General features: G+C 33.5%; 2 protein-coding genes and 1 pseudogene across 6 annotated transcripts; 1 reads left to right on the forward strand and 2 right to left on the reverse strand.

Moving 5' to 3' along the window:
* Positions 1–1,447: 1,447 nt before the first annotated feature.
* Positions 1,448–5,132, reverse strand: LOC132800355 ((R)-mandelonitrile lyase 2-like; annotated as a pseudogene).
* Positions 5,133–7,981: 2,849 nt separating this feature from the next.
* LOC132800356 (chaperonin-like RbcX protein 2, chloroplastic) lies at positions 7,982–12,429 on the forward strand. The gene is made up of 2 exons (XM_060813843.1): positions 7,982–8,230; positions 12,328–12,429. Exons 1-2 carry the CDS (start codon positions 7,982–7,984, stop codon positions 12,427–12,429), a joined length of 351 nt encoding a protein of 116 aa, XP_060669826.1.
* Positions 11,038–16,194, reverse strand: LOC132800381 (uncharacterized). 5 transcript variants are annotated; one of them, XR_009635456.1, is made up of 7 exons: positions 15,773–16,192; positions 15,369–15,591; positions 14,894–15,002; positions 14,367–14,712; positions 14,100–14,165; positions 13,922–13,991; positions 11,038–11,663 (listed from the first exon to the last, which is right to left on the reverse strand). XR_009635456.1 is itself a non-coding variant. In XM_060813923.1 (6 exons), exons 2-5 carry the CDS (start codon positions 15,470–15,472, stop codon positions 14,137–14,139), a joined length of 588 nt encoding a protein of 195 aa, XP_060669906.1. In that variant the 5' UTR covers positions 15,473–15,603; positions 15,773–16,192; the 3' UTR covers positions 13,727–13,991; positions 14,100–14,136. The 5 variants fall into 5 exon arrangements, 2 of the variants coding, with proteins under 2 accessions (XP_060669906.1, XP_060669905.1); XR_009635455.1 differs by having other exon boundaries at positions 11,038–11,829; XR_009635457.1 differs by lacking the exon at positions 11,038–11,663 and having other exon boundaries at positions 13,727–13,991; positions 14,082–14,165; positions 15,773–16,194.
* Positions 16,195–16,699: the final 505 nt, after the last annotated feature.

Consider the following 16,699-nt stretch of genomic DNA (forward strand, 5'->3'; position numbering starts at 1 on the left):
TTAAAAATATAACTATATGTATTTTTTTAATAATATTATAATTTCAAATATTTTTTTTCACCTAAAGAACAAACAGTTAAAAAAATAATATAATTAAGGAAAAAAATGACATAAAAAAATGTGTAAATGAAAACAAAATTTTCAAGAAAACTTTTTCTATTTGAACTAATATTATTATTTTGAAAAAATATTTTTATGAAATTATCGAAGAAAATTTGCTTATAAGTGAATTTAATTATTAAATTAATTATTACATGGATGGTATTATGAAGAATATATAATAAGTTCATCTTGAAGTTAACCGTTTTGAAAAACTTTCAACTGTTAAGAAAATGTCTATTTTACATCACCTGAACGATGTGGGATTGGACACCAGGGGTTTTTGCTAGTAAAGTAGCCTTTAGTGCCACGCACTCACCTACACTTATCCTTTTGGCATTATACTGGTTCAGCCCTAGTTGTCAAAATCAACCCCAGTATATTATCAACTGATCTTGCCCTTTCTTTCCTTCTTGCATTCTTTCAGGGCTCACTAGTCTCACAATACATCTTCTTCATGACCCAGCATCCTCGCTAGTGTAACTCCCCATCACTCTCTCTTTGAAGATAGTAACCTCTATTTATTCCACCGCATTCTAGATGGAGTAAGATTTTGTTAATTTTTTGATAGGTCATCCATCCTAAAATTGTTCACATTAGAGCAGCATAACTTCAAGGTTTCTATAAACCCTAAAGTTAACAGCTTTGACAAGGACTCAATTGTCAATAGAGTGTCTATCGTACATTTGAACTATCATCATTTCACACCCGAACGGTGTAAAATTAGACACTAGGTGGCCTTCGCTTGTAAGATAGCTTGCCAATATTTCGCACCAACTCATGCTTACCCTGGTGGCATCACAATGACTCACCTTTAATGTCACAATAAGGATATATAAAATGAAACAAAAAAGCAGAGTAAAGGTAAAATCGAAATTTTAGATGTGAATGATAAAAATAAATTAATGGAAATTTTAAAAAAACTCTAATGGTAAATATTAATTAAAACAATTTTCATCTAAAGCATTTATTAAAACTAATACTAAAACTTAAGTATCCACTACATTTTACCTTGCTTTATGACAACTTTATTATAAAGAAAACCACATGAAATTATTAATTGAGTTTATTATATATTTAAGCTATTAATTCAATTCATTCCATTTTCAGAAAAGCAATAGATAATAACATGAATTAGAAACTTGCAAAGTAATAATAGATTAGATGGGATTCTATTTGGTATTTTGATACCAAATAGTATGGGGGGCCAAATTTCTATTTTTATTAACTCAAAGTTTGTTAAAATTAATTTAATATGGAAGAAAATTAAAAATTGAAAAGGGTGGGGGAGCCATGGCCCTTCAAGCCCAAGCATAGGTCCATCAATGTTAGAAAATCGATGTTATAGCTATTGATTTTGAATTACTCTTTCCACCTTATCTATTGACCTATTGAAGGTGGATCCGTCTACAACACGAAGTGCATTAATCCCTATCACCCGCAAATCACCATCCACAACCTCCCCAACCAAGCATCCACCATGATAATGCGAAATGGTTTCCACTGTGCTTCTACAAAAAGCTTCCACAGATTTGTCATCTTCCGGGTTCATTGGATATAGAGCTTCCTAAAACACAACACCTTCTCTATTATTAACCTTTAAACTTGATATTGTAGTGTAAAAAGCTGTTCCATTATGTAATCATAATTAACTTGTATCCTTTTATCTATTGTAACTACTGATAAGTATCACATTTATTTAGCTTAGTTAGTCCTCTTGCTTTTGTCTCTTTTACATTAGTTGTAAACCCTCTGTATTTATTCCGGTTTGCTTAATTAATACAATGTAGCTTTTCTCCAATATTTGTTGACACTTAAAAAAACTTTTCCATGGTTTTGGTCTTCAATATATCACCAATCTTCCTCACCCCTTTAACACAAAGAGCAAGGCTTGCAGGATTATAATAATATGCGCTTAAATTAGCACATACAGATAAACAAAGTTAAATATTGTTTTGTCTAAAGGTGGCACTTTACAGTTTATTTTAATTTTTTGACAAATAAATTTATTTACAAATAACTTATTATCGTATGGAATAATTTCTTTTTACTTTTACTATTTTCATTGAGGTCATTTTTATCGTTATCAAAAAATAAATAAAAAATAAAAATTCAACCATGCTGACTGCAATTTTCATAGTTTGACCAAATAAAATGGAATGTGTGAAATAAAAATAAAACTAGAGGAGAAGCTAGGAATGTCAATTTATCCCGCATACTTCGAAAACCGTAATGCACTGCCCCTAACAGGGTGATTTTGCCCCAAAAAATTGGAGCAATGGGGATGGCTCGGGATAAATTATTAAACCCCGAATTGGGGACAGGCCGGGATCGGAGAATAAATAAACTAGCTTGAACCCGGCCCATATATATTTACTTATTATTTTTTTTTATATTTTTTATATTTTGACTATTATATTTTTTAAGGATATATTTTATTATAATTGTAAATTTGGACCTTGATGAATTTTATTATATTTTTATTACATTTTAATCACTTTATTTACATTTTATTCATAAAATTTTTTTTATATGAATTTCTCAAAAAAAATTATATCAATTATTAAAAAAAAATAAATGGGGAAAATCACCCCACTCCATCCCAGATTGGGAAATCCCCATTCTTGCCCCGCCTATAAAGAAACGGAAAAATCGCGAGGACGCGATGAAAAATTCCCCACAGAGATGGGGATGAGATTTAAAAAACCGATCTTGTTTCGTCTCATTGACATTCCTAGGAGAAGCATGTGCAATCTTAAAAACACAGTGCACATGAAAAATCTTAAAACTAGAAAGGGAGTTGGTTCCGGGAGATGTATTGAATATGGACCCGTCTACCACTCGAAGTGAATTTGTACCCACCACCCTCAAATCACCATCCACCACCTTTCCCACCACACATCCGCCATGGTAATGCCAGACGGTCGTTACCGTGCTTCGGCAAAATGCCTCCATTGATGCATCATCTAATTGGTTACTTGGCAAAGTAGGTCCTAAAAACTTGAAACCTGCAGCACCTTCTAAATCTTCAAACTTAAGTCCTACCATGGAGTCAGTCTTCAGCATATCACCGACCTTCCTCATTCCTCTTACGCAACGAGCAAGGTCCTCTGGATCTTCGAAGTAGTTGAATTGGACAGTAGGGCTGATTTTCACATCAGCCGATGAAACCAACCAAAGGGAACCACTCGAAAAAGGTCCAGAGAACTTCTCAACAATAGTTGCCACACTCAATTCTAAAGGAGCAGTTCCATTTGGATAAAAGCTAAAAGGTTGAGGAAAAGTAAATGAGGTATTGTAAGAGAGTGTCTCTATGTAATTGAAATCATTGGTAATTCCTACGACTTGTATAATTGATGGATCCAATGCAAACGGGACTACAATATTGATGTTATTACGGGGATTGTCAAACATATAATTTCCCACATCGGGATTTTGGCTGACTACAGGAATTGTATGTGATGAAAGATGAGCTACTGGACCAACTCCACTGAGTAGAAGAAGCTGAGGACTCCCGATTGCCCCTGCACTCAGTATCACCTCTCCTTCCTCTCTTATGAATGCCTCATGAGTCCTCCCTTTCGAATCACGATATGCAACTCCAGTTGCAATTACATCTACATGTACAGCATGGATGTGAAAAATAATATATATATATATATACAGACATACGCACAATAATACTAAATTTATCAAAATATTCATTAAATTTATTAAATAAATGACGTAATAAATGATGTAGTAATATTTAACTGGTTTATTTTTTTAATTCATTTTTTCATTTACATAGTTTACTCATAGATTTATGTTATATTAATATATCAATTAATATCATTTTAACGCATATTATTTAATAAATAATTTTTATGGGTATTTTGGTATTACTAGGCGTCAACATCTTATTAGAGTAATAAGACTCTGGTCCTCCGTATAAAATTATACATCGAAAGATGTTATTAAATGTCATGTCACCTGATGTTTTGGAAGAGAAGATGATCCTCTCCGCATAGGCCTCAACTGCAACTTTCAGGTTCTTCAGTTCGCCTCTGTTAAGAAGTTCCACAGCTCCATGTCTCCTTCCCTCATTATCTAAGATTGAACCAGAAGTTTTAGTTCCCACTAAGTGTTGCAGACTGAATCCATTGTCAGGACCAACTCCTGCTTCAAGCAAAGCGTCTCTAAAAATAGATTGCCAGGCTGGAAAACGATAGTGTCTTCCACCCACTGATATGCATCCTCCACCACATCCATATCCCAGTGAATGCCAGATTCATTATAGAATTGGTCATCAGCTCTGGAGAAGAATCCTCCATTGAGCATGCTGCTGCCACCAAGGACTCTCCCTCTAACATTTGCAACACCGTCTTTTGAAGTAAACCTCTGAGCAGGTGTTTTACCATCGTCTTCCTGCAAAAGATTAGCTAAAAACCCGCTTGACTTCAACACCAGTGGGTATGAAGTAGGAACACTGCCCCTTTCAAGGACAAGAACCGAGTAGTTTGCCGATAAAGTTGCAGCCAAAGGACAACCTGCTGTGCCACCTCCCACTATTATATAATCATACTCTTCTTTTAATGGTAGATCGATGGCATTGTATACAGATTTCATGTAACTAAAATCTGCAAATTACATGAGACATTTATATCAATATTTAAAACGATTAATTAAAGTATATGGATAGACTATGTTATATTGAATTAATTATAACTCTATGTTTCGACCATATCATTTTTTTCATCAAAACAGGCTATATACATACAAATGCTCCTCGATTTGATTTTTTTTCTTTGATTAATTGACCAAATATGAAAATAAATATAGGAGAATAGGAAAAAGGTCCTAAATATTAGAGAGATGTATATTCGCTTACTATAATCTGATGAAGCGGGCAATGCAAGAACATCCAGTTGAAGATGAAAAAGATAAAAGAGAAAAAGCAGGGCTAAAGTAGCCATGGTTTATAATTATATACGTATAGCAAAGTGCAGGAAAATTTCGATGTTTGCTTCCTTGAAAATTATACTCTTACTCTTCCAGCATTTATAGCCATTTTATACATACAAATAATAATAATAATAATAATAATAATAAATAAAAAGCAGACAAGGAACGGTGCCGAAAATGTCTCGGAAGAGGGGGATATGTTATAAAAATAAAATTATAAGTTTGATGAGGTTAGTTAAGTAGTAGGTTAATTTAGTAGTGTCACCGGTCAATCTCTGGGACACTAGCGAGTCGGTCCTTAAAAGCCCTATAAATTGGGTCCACGAAGTCTTATCTACTCCAAGCCTCAATCTGTATTGCCCTTGAACCTAGACCATGGAAATATGGTTATGGCCCAATTCCTTTAGTGGGATCCATAGCCCACGGGTCTTTCCCAAGCCAGTAAAAGAAGAAGATTGTCGAGGACTACCCTAAGCCTACAAGTAGGCAGGACTTTCAGTTACGATGTCTAGGTAGAGAAAGCCTTTCTTAATTAAAGCCAATCGATTATCGGGTTTCACCAACCCAACTACCACTACCAGGGGCCGGTAAGCATCGTACACTCATATACGTAAGAAGTTGTGCGACAAATATATATATTTATGTTTTAGAAAACCAAAAAAATAATAATAATAATTAAATTATCCAACATTATAAATAAAATAATTGTTAATAAAGTTTTTACAGTAATTTTATATAAAAAGAACATTTGAATTGTATTCTTTTAGAATATTAAACAAATTTTTTGTTTGAATGAATTATTAAGGTACACATAATAATATTATAAGTTGTAGAGAAAAATCAAATAAAAGTAGAGTCAAGATATTAAAGGTTAAGTAAATAATAATAATAAACTAGAAAAATAAAAAATTAAAATGAATTAATATAAAAAATAATAATAAGAACTAACTAAAATAGTTATTGAGTAAATTTTAAAAACAAAAATAGTGGTAAGTTAATTCTTAATACATAATTATATTAGTATCTATCAATTAAAGAAATTTAGTTTTTTCTTTTGAACAAAATTTAGTTTATAATTGAAAAATACTTGCAAAAGATAATATATATATATATATATATACATATATAAGATAAACATTTGATTAGGGGCCAATTATCTATTTAAAGAGCTTTTTTTTTTTTTTTCTTTTTTGAAAATTACATTACATCTAAAAGAAATTAAAAAGCTTAGGGGGCCATGGCCCCAACCCTATAACGTGGCTCCGCCACTGTGCGGATCTGGTATAGATTACTTGCATGTATTTCATTGCCCCAAATACATGTAACCAGGTATTGCTACCCTGTATAAGCAGGATATAATACCCAATAGTTTAAAATTATATATGTATGTGTATAATACCCACCAGGTTAAAATTATACAAGCAGGGTATAATGCCCGATAGGTTAAAATTATATATGATATACGGGGGTTATAAATATAAATATATAAAGTACCATAATTGGATCGAGTGGGCAATGCAAGAATCTGTTGTTGATGAAGGAAAAGATAAAAGAGAAACAGCAAGATTAGTACAACCATTATATGTGTTGAATTCCATGTTAATGGAAACGTTTCCTGCTTTGACATTTACGTATACAAGATTTTGTAGCCATTTGACCTTTGGTGTAAATGAAAAGCTAACGTACACGCAATGGAGAAAAAGATAAGATTAGCTGCGACAGAGCCAATGAACATGTGGTTAAGTAATTATACATATGATGAGTCGCTCGCAATATAAAACGATATCTACAAATTCTACGCTTTTGATTTGATATGTGGATGAGATTGGAGTGCATGACTGAATTTAATGCTTTTGATTTTATATACGCATCAGATTGGAGTGCATGGCTGAATTTATCGGCTTTTAATTGTCTGCTAGTTATTCGTCAAAGAACGAAACCAATCATAAAGATGGAATCAAAAGGCTTAAATCAAAAAGGAAACAAAGAGAAATTAAAGGAAATTAATTGAAGAGATCAAGTGTATAGATATTGCTAAAATAACATAGGGAGAGAAATTATAATTAGTGAGGGAGAGAAAAATTTAACAGACAAAGGAGATCTTTTTTTTTTTTTTTTTTTTTTTTAATTTTCATATTCAACCAATTATAAGATCTGATTTTTTAAAAAAGAAGTTATTATTTGTTTTTTTATTTTTTTAATTTGGTTTATTCTATTTGTTTTACTATATCTTTAAATAATGTAGCATCATATTAATGGTAAATAAAAATAAGGATATAAAAATATTCAAAGACAAAAAAATAGAGATAAAATTTTTACACAATTGAAAAGATACATATAATTAATATTAACTAATGATAGAAATCAGGAATTGAATTAGATTTTTTATTGGAAAGTAATAATATAACAAAAAATATAAGTACTATGGACAGAGATTGTAATTATTAATTTTTTTTAACAAAACATTGTTGTAGTTAAGTTGTTCTGAGTGATAAATACCTTACGCTCATATTTAAAATTGTTAATTCAAAATTCTTAGCCAAAAAGGAAAAAAAAAAAATTAGAATAGCAAGCTTTTAAAGAAAGTTTTATGATAGCGTGGCTTAATTGCAACAATCCAAGTATCAAATTATTTATATATATATATATATATTTTCTTTTCAATCAATTATTGAAATTTTTTAAAATATTATATAAATAGAATTGACAAAACTAAAATTTATCGATTTATATATATATATATATATATATTTATCAAAGGGGAATTTGGCCCAATATCTTCATAGGACCGAGGTTAATGATTTTTGCCCCCTCACTTGATATTTTTTTTGTTCTACCCCTCAATATCCATTGTAACCTTCAAACAAAAAAAAATTACTTACATATCCTATTATATTTTAAACCATGTCTGTGTTTGGATGCACTTCCTACAACCAATATGAATCTGAAAAGTGGTGGAGATCTGGTTTTGCAGAGGAATTATAACAGTTCAATGGGGAAGAAGCATATCGTGAAGCCTGCTGGGTCTTTGGAGTTGAGCAGTTCCTTCATTGATTTTGGACATGATAGGCGGCTCTCAGTCAAAGCTCTTCCTCGTATTGCCAATCGGAGTTTGAGGAATCGGAGGCTTAAGATTGTCAATGGATTTGCTGGGCAGTATGAAGACAGCTTTGACGATGTTAAAACTGTGAGAGACAAATTTCATAAACGTGTCTCAAATTTTGCAAAAATATTGGATGACTGTACACCCTCGGTAATTACCGATGAAACCGTCGGTAATTTTTCCAGAGGGTATGTGGTTGGTTACCGACGGTTTCCTCGGGAATTACCGAGGGGGTACAGTCATCCAATTTTTTTGCAAAATTTGAGACACGTTTATGAAATTTTGGGATTTTCTCTCCTTAGTATAATTTTACAATCCCTATTTTGCATGTTTTTGCATTCAACACACATTATGGGACTTGTGGGGCCCAAAAAATTGGTAAAACGTGATGGACTGTACACCCTTGGTAATTACCGACGAAACCGTCGGTAATTTTTCCAAAGGGTATGTGTTGGTTACCGACGATGTCCTCGGGAATTACCGAGGGTGAACAGTTATCCAATTTTTTTGCAAAATTTGGGACACTTTTATGAAATTTTGGGATTTTCTCTCCTTAGTATAATTTTAGAATCCCTATTTTTCATGTTTTTGCATTCAACACACGTTATGGGACTTGTGGGGCCCAAAAAATTGATAAAATGTGATAGACTGTACATCCTCGGTAATTACTGACGAAACCGTCGGTAATTTTTCCAAAGGGTATGTGGTTGGTTACCGACGGTTTCCTCGGGAATTACCGAGGAGGTACAGTCATCCAATATTTTTGCAAAATTTGAGACACGTTTATGAAATTTTGGGATTTTCTCTCCTTAGTATAATTTTACAATCCCTATTTTGCATGTTTTTGCATTCAACACACGTTATGGGACTTGTGGGGCCCAAAAAATTGGTAAAATGTGATGGACTGTACACCTTCGGTAATTATCGACGAAACCGTCGGTAATTTTTCCAAAGGATATTTGTTGGTTACCGACGATTTCCTCGGGAATCACCGAGGGTGAACAGTCATCCAATTTTTTTGCAAAATTTGGGACACTTTTATGAAAATTTTGGGATTTTCTCTCCTTAGTATAATTTTAGAATCCCTATTTTTCATGTTTTTGCATTCAACACACGTTATGGGACTTGTGGGGCCCAAAAAATTGGTAAAATGTGATAGACTGTACATCCTCGATAATTACCAACGAAACCGTTGGTAATTTTTCCAGAGGGTATGTGGTTGGTTACCGACGGTTTCCTCGGGAATTACCGAGGGGGTACAGTCATCCAATTTTTTTGCAAAATTTGAGACACGTTTATGAAATTTTGGGATTTTCTCTCCTTAGTATAATTTTACAATCCCTATTTTGCATGTTTTTGCATTCAACACACGTTATGGGACTTGTGGGGCCCAAAAAATTGGTAAAACGTGATGGACTGTACACCTTTGGTAATTACCGACGAAACCGTCGGTAATTTTTCCAAAGGGTATGTGTTGGTTACCGACGATGTCCTCGGGAATTACCGAGGGTGAACAGTTATCCAATTTTTTTGCAAAATTTGGGACACTTTTATGAAATTTTGGGATTTTCTCTCCTTAGTATAATTTTAGAATCCCTATTTTTCATGTTTTTGCATTCAACACACGTTATGGGACTTGTGGGGCCCAAAAAATTGGTAAAATGTGATAGACTGTACATCCTCGATAATTACCAACGAAACCGTCGGTAATTTTTCCAGAGGGTATGTGGTTGGTTACCGACGGTTTCCTCGGGAATTACCGAGGGGGTACAGTCATCCAATTTTTTTGCAAAATTTGAGACACGTTTATGAAATTTTGGGATTTTCTCTCCTTAGTATAATTTTACAATCCCTATTTTGCATGTTTTTGCATTCAACACATGTTATGGGATTATGGGGCCCAAAAAATTGGTAAAATGTGATGGACTGTACACCCTCGGTAATTACCGACGAAACCGTCGGTAATTGTTCCAGCGGGAATTTATTGGTTACCGACAGTTTCCTCGGGAATTACCGAGGGGTACAATTATCCTTTTTTTTGCAAAATTTGAGACACATTTATGAAATTTTGGGATTTTCTCTCCTTAGTATAATTTTAGAATCCCTATTTTTCATGTTTTTGCATTCAACACACGTTATGGGACTTGTGGGGCCCAAAAAATTGGTAAAATGTGATAGACTGTACACCCTCGGTAATTACCGACGAAACGTCGGTAATTTTCCCAGAGGGTATTTGGTGGTTACCGACGGTTTCCTCGGGAATTACCGATCGTGTACAGTCATCGTATTTTTTTAGAAAATTTGAGAACTTTTCAAGCAATTTTGGGATTTTTTCTCCTTAGGATAATTTTAGAATCCATATTCTGCATGTTTTTGCATTCAACACACATTATGGGACTTGTGGGGCCCAAGAAATTTGTAAAATGTGATTGCCATAGGGGTCTCGGTAATTACCGACGAAACCTTCGGTAATTTTTCCAGAGGGTATATGTTGGTTACTGACGATTTCATCGGGAATTATCGAAGGTCTACAGTCGTCGTATTTTTTTGGAAAATTTCACAAATTTTCAAGCAATTTTGAGATTTTTTCTCCTCAGGATAATTTTAGACTCCATATTTTGCATGTTTTTGCATTCAACACACATTATGGGACTTGTAGGGCCCAAAAAATTGGTAAAATGTGATTGCCATGGGGGTCTCGGTAATTACCGATGAAACCTTCGGTAATTTTTGAATCAAAAACAAATTGAACATTGTCATTTTTTAATGCTGTTTGATCGTTTACTTTGTCAGAATTTATCATTAATAATACTACATTTAGCATGTTATTGGTTGGAACACACATGATTGAAGTTGCCGAATGGAATTGTGGTGATTTTTTTACGACGGTGTACAAATGTCAATTACCGATGATGCATCGGTCATTACCATTGGGCAGTAATATCATCCATGCAATAGTAAGAAACATACAAACAACTGAACCAAAAACTGAACACGGAATGATATGTTATCAAAACAATACGACAGATGAATTTGACAACAAAAGAACACATAAAGCCAACGTCTATTATGCCAAAACACATGTTACGTGGTTGAGCAACTAATTGCATTCCTGACTACATTGCATACATACGCATACCGTAACATGGCCCCATTGTCTGAATATAGCATCACGCAATTGATGGGCCTTCGTTTCAGTGGTGCTGTTGGTTGGTAGTGCTATCAAGAGGTACGGCGGCGGAGCATGATCGGCTCCTGTGATCAACCTGTTTGCACCTCCCACATCTACATTGATGACGCTCCTCTCCTTGAGATTGAATCCTCTTCTTTCTCGGTCTTCCTGACTGTTTGCCAATTTGAGGTGGAAGTACAACCTGGTTTATGACATCATCTGGAGCATGCCACTGACATTTATTTCCAAGTGGATATATGGTTTCCGAATATGCATCACAAAGTGAGTCAACTGAGTAATGCGCCGAGCAAAGGAAATATGGAGAAATATGTCGATTCTTACATGCTGCAATTGCATGGACACAAGGAAATCCATCAATGTCAAATTCCTTGCATGAGCACGTCTTATTTTCTAAGTTAACAACTCCAACGAACATGCCATGCCCAACAACTTAAAACTCATATAAGTTCATTGGCATAACACGTAAGCCTCTGCCATTATTTGAGCGCTCCTGCATGGTTATCACAGTAATTACAGATGAAACCTACGACAATCAATTACAGATAATCCTAAAGAGAAAAAACCCCAAAATATACCGATGCACCATCTGTAATCAAATTTATTTGAAAATTTTCCACTTTTTTCCCATTTTTTGTGGATTCTTTTGTTAAGGATCATTACTAAAGTTATATTTAGCATCTATATTATTAATAAAAAATAATCGTGCATATATGTATTTTATATTTTTTTATGCTTAATAATAATGGCAGAAAAAATAACTGAAGACTGAAAATTACCACATTTCCATACCATAGTAATAAGCAACCTAAAAACAACCAAATTACTTTTGATGGAGAGATTTGAGGAATTAACCTATTTGTCGTTGTGTAGAGATATCAAAGTATTTTCAACAAGCAACAACTTCTCTAGATATAGATCCTTTTGAATGGTCTGCCTTGTCCTCATAATACAACAGATGCTTCGTATTTAGATCTATTGCCATAAGCAGTTCACTGGTGCTAAGTCGAGAGTAAAGCACAATCTTAGAAGGCTTTACCGTTTAATATTTGCAGCTTGTCAAGTGCATTGGACTATTAACCATATAGCATGAATCAAGAAGCTATTTGCATGTCATTTAAAATTTAAGTAATAGCAAGTATATAATTTCAAAGAAAATAGATGCTCTTCATGGAAACAAAAGCTCACATAGAGGCTGCATATCACAATAAACTTTTTTCCTAAAACTTATCCAACAAATTCAAGTCCAGAAATGCTATGCCAATACATGAATATATTTCATATTGTACGCACATTATATATACTTTCAACATTCACTCTCACACACTCACAAAGTAGCAAAAGTTTGTTACGTACAATTTATGCACATAGGGAACCTTTAAAAATACTTCAAAATTTATTTCTTTCTCTTTCATTTCTATAAGGACCCTTTTGTGTTAATAAGAATTTGAAAGGAAATATGGCACTGGATGGATAGTTACCTCTCTACATGGATCATAATCTGGAATTGTTTCTACAGCACGTAATTTATGAGGACATAAAACTGTAGAATCTATATAATAGAAGGCATTCAAGTGTGCCACTTTTTTTTGCAAAGGTGGTAAAGGAAAGCAATGATAATTTGGATATTTCTCCATGAAGTTTCAGCTTATATACATATAAGATTCAAATTTTGATCTTGTCTTCTTAGTCTGACATTGATAATTACATGTGGAAATAAACTGTCTTGAGGAAGTTGTTGTTTGTTAGGAGCATTATTAACCATCACATTAACATTGAATAACGAAACAATTTCCCCAACTTATTGCCATGCTTGGAGTTTGAATTTTATTAAAAAAAAAGGATAAAGAAAGAGAAAACAATTCCTAACACATTTTCGTGAAAAAGTTAAAATTTCTATTATGTTTACATTTCAATCTCATTTTAGAATATGAACTTCTCAGTAATATTAGCTTGAGCCTCTTGACCAAACGATGGAAAGAAAAATATCTTATATTCTCCACATATAGAAAAATATTTTATTCTCCACATATACCTTTAGAAATCCATTAAAGCAGGGGTCTTATGGAATAAATTAGCTTTTACAAGACACTCAAATGGACTAATTGACATATGGATATTAAAAATGACAAAAGAAAAAAGAAAATTAAATAATTATAATATAAATCCCATAAAAGATTCTTATCTTTTGACCACTTTCAAACCAAATAACGTCCAAAAAATTTGATGAGTTTATGAACAATAAATTCATATATAATCAGTGACCAAACCATCATTTTGCAGATTAATCATGTGTAGGTAACCAGCTGCATCAATAGATGTGGAATTATACATACATATGCTAAACTTATGATGGTGGAAATTAGAAAAACAAATAAATAAATAATGTATGTCAAAAAAATTACTACGGAATTGGGAAAAAATAAATCATTCAACAAAGTTTTCTTTTAGCAAGCTGTGCATGATAAGATCCATAAAAATTTACTAGAATCCCAATACAGTGAAAAGCCATGCCTTATCTAAAGATGAAAAATGCAGAGTAAATTACTACAGGAGAAATATTAAAGGAGCCTACAGGAACACACCTACACCAAGAGTTCCAACCAGAAAACCAACAATGTTTACATCCTTTGCCTTCTCTTGACCAGGTAACATCTGTACAAACATCATCACTCTTTTAGTAAAACAAATTGTACATTAATACAAGTAGGGGTGTGGATTTTTAGAAAGGAGAAAAGAGAGTACCATTATTTGAGACCATACCTATGCTTAAGAATTCTTCTTTGTTGAGATAAGTCTGTCACCATGCAATTTGACTTTGCATCATATCTGATTAAAACCAGTAATACCATAATTAAAGAAAGATTTATTAATTTAGAGAAAGAGAGAGAGAACTAGCACAAGGACTTGCATATACTAGAAGAATTTGGCAAAAGGAAAAGTAAACTTAGTAACACAATAAATATCTCAAGCAATATTACATGCAGACACAATAAATTTCATACAAAACCAGGTAAGTTATATGTATACCTATTTCACAACCATTTAACGTCAGTACAACACTTGCAAATGCAGCATTTCCACAACCAATCCAAAAAAACAAGTAGTCCTCCATTTTGTATTCCTCATGTAATTCCCAGACCAAGCCTCCAATGGTATATCTATTACCAACCACTGTCCTGATACATTTATCATCAGAGAAGACACTAGCTGCTTCCAAGCTCCCATTGGAGATCTTACAAGATTCTGATGGATTCATGTCCGAAGACATAGTTTCAGCAAATTGGATTTCTAATCTAGAGCTATTCATACATGCTTCTACCACTTCATCTCTTATATGCTGTATCAAATGTGCATATTCTAGCCCAAAGGGAACCTGCATTTAGATTGAATGAACTATGTTGAGATTGGATAGCTGAGATAATTTGTTTTGGCTACATGTGAAACGACATGATCTCAGTACTAAATCCTCCTAAAGGTAAAAAAAAAACATGCTTATTGCAAATTTAGTAAAGCATAGAAGTTCATAATAATAATTCTCTAGTAAACCACTTTACCAGGAAAGGTTTGCCGTTTCTCACAGCATGATCTGATAAATTTTTTACACAATTGGACACACCAGTTGAAGCTTTTCCAAAAACAAAGAATGCTGGAAGAGTTGTAGTCCTGCCAATAATGAAAAAGAAGAGGCTTTTGAAACTATGAAACCAAAATTAATTGTTCCATAATATACAGAAACAAAATAACCACTTTTTAAGTTCAAAAGGTAAAAAAAGAAGAAGAAGCTTCATTGGCTTCAAAACCTAATCTTGATGCCAAAAAAGAACGCAAACAGATTGAGACACAACAATCTACAGCTAAGACAAAATTTCTCAGAATAATGTCTTATGAGTTTGGTACAAAAACTCATTGTTTTTTTTTTTTTTTTTTTTTTTTTTTTTTTTTTGCTTTAAAACAAACAATCCTATAATATAGTTTGTAAAAAAAAAAAAAAAAAAGGCTTTAATAAAGGTATCATTAACGAGAACTCACGGGCTGAAGCACGCGTGGCCGTGGTGCACGACATAATCAGCATTGATGTGCGATGCTCCGACCTCATCCACGCAACAGCTACTGTACGCTGTGTCAGCCATCATAAACAAAGATACATCTTTTACGTTGCCATTCCAGTCGCTATCGGATTGAGATTCTGGTAGACACCAAAGCTTGTCCAGTAAAACACTCCCAACTATCACCGACTCATTTAGGAGCTCATCTGGGAAATGAACTTTACAAACTTGGTTAGTTTAGTTCTATTCACAAACCAAAACACAATCGCCCTAAAAACTTAGTAAAAAGGCGGCGCAAAATAATCTATTTCTGCTATTTCATATGTTTTAGTTTTTCCAAAGAAAAAAAAAAAAAAAAAGACACGAGAATCAAAGAGGAGTAATCACCTGTAAAGCGACTCTGGTGAAGCCGTCACTGCTAATGAACTCAGCGGTCCGAGTGATTTCATAATTCGATTCCAAGTCTATGGTCGAAGAAAGAAATCAGCAAACTAATCACACAAAAGTTCCCTGCAACTCTCTTTCTCTCTCTCTCTCCACTGCTTCAGAATCAATGTCGTATGTGTTATGGTCCACCATTTGGACGCCTGAAATTAAGCATAAAACCTCCTTCCACAGCTTCAAGATCGTCCTTCGAATCCAACATCAGAAAGCACTATGAGAAGAAAGAAAGAAAGAGGGAAATTGGATATGAAATGCGGTAGGTGGGATATTGATAAGAGTGAGAAAGAAATTGTACGTGGTTTATAGAGTAAGGGTAAGGTTGGAATAATGAAAAGAGGGTGGGTAGATAAAAAAGATTTAAAAGAGGGAGGGTATTTCTCATTAATGTGTTTAAAAATAAAGGTATTGGACCAAATTCCCCTTTATCAAATGTAGGACCCTTAGAGGGTTTTATATGTATATATATATATATATATATCTAGAACACTTAAATAGAGGGTTTTTATTATTAGATGTTCATACTCAACTTTCCGCGTAAAATGTCAACTTTTAACTTTTTCCTATACTAATTTATTTGGAAGCGGAGTACAATTTTCTGTATTAAATAACGTTGTTTACATTAATTAGGAAGAGCATTCCACATAGAATGGACACAATTAAGGCCGGTTGGCAGAATACTTCATTTTTAACCTACTACCAAGCCACCTATAATTAACCATATGGCGTCCAAGAGGCCACGATTTTCATGAGCTGTAGTTTAGTACAGGCCAGAATTGTAAAAGGAACGAAACATGGAAACCAGCGAAAAACCATTTATTTACCATTGAATTTATCAACATCAAAGCCAGGACACCTAATTTGGGGCCACAA

This window comes from Ziziphus jujuba, chromosome 1, assembly GCF_031755915.1.
Source record: "Ziziphus jujuba cultivar Dongzao chromosome 1, ASM3175591v1".
Classification (NCBI taxonomy): domain Eukaryota; kingdom Viridiplantae; phylum Streptophyta; class Magnoliopsida; order Rosales; family Rhamnaceae; genus Ziziphus; species Ziziphus jujuba.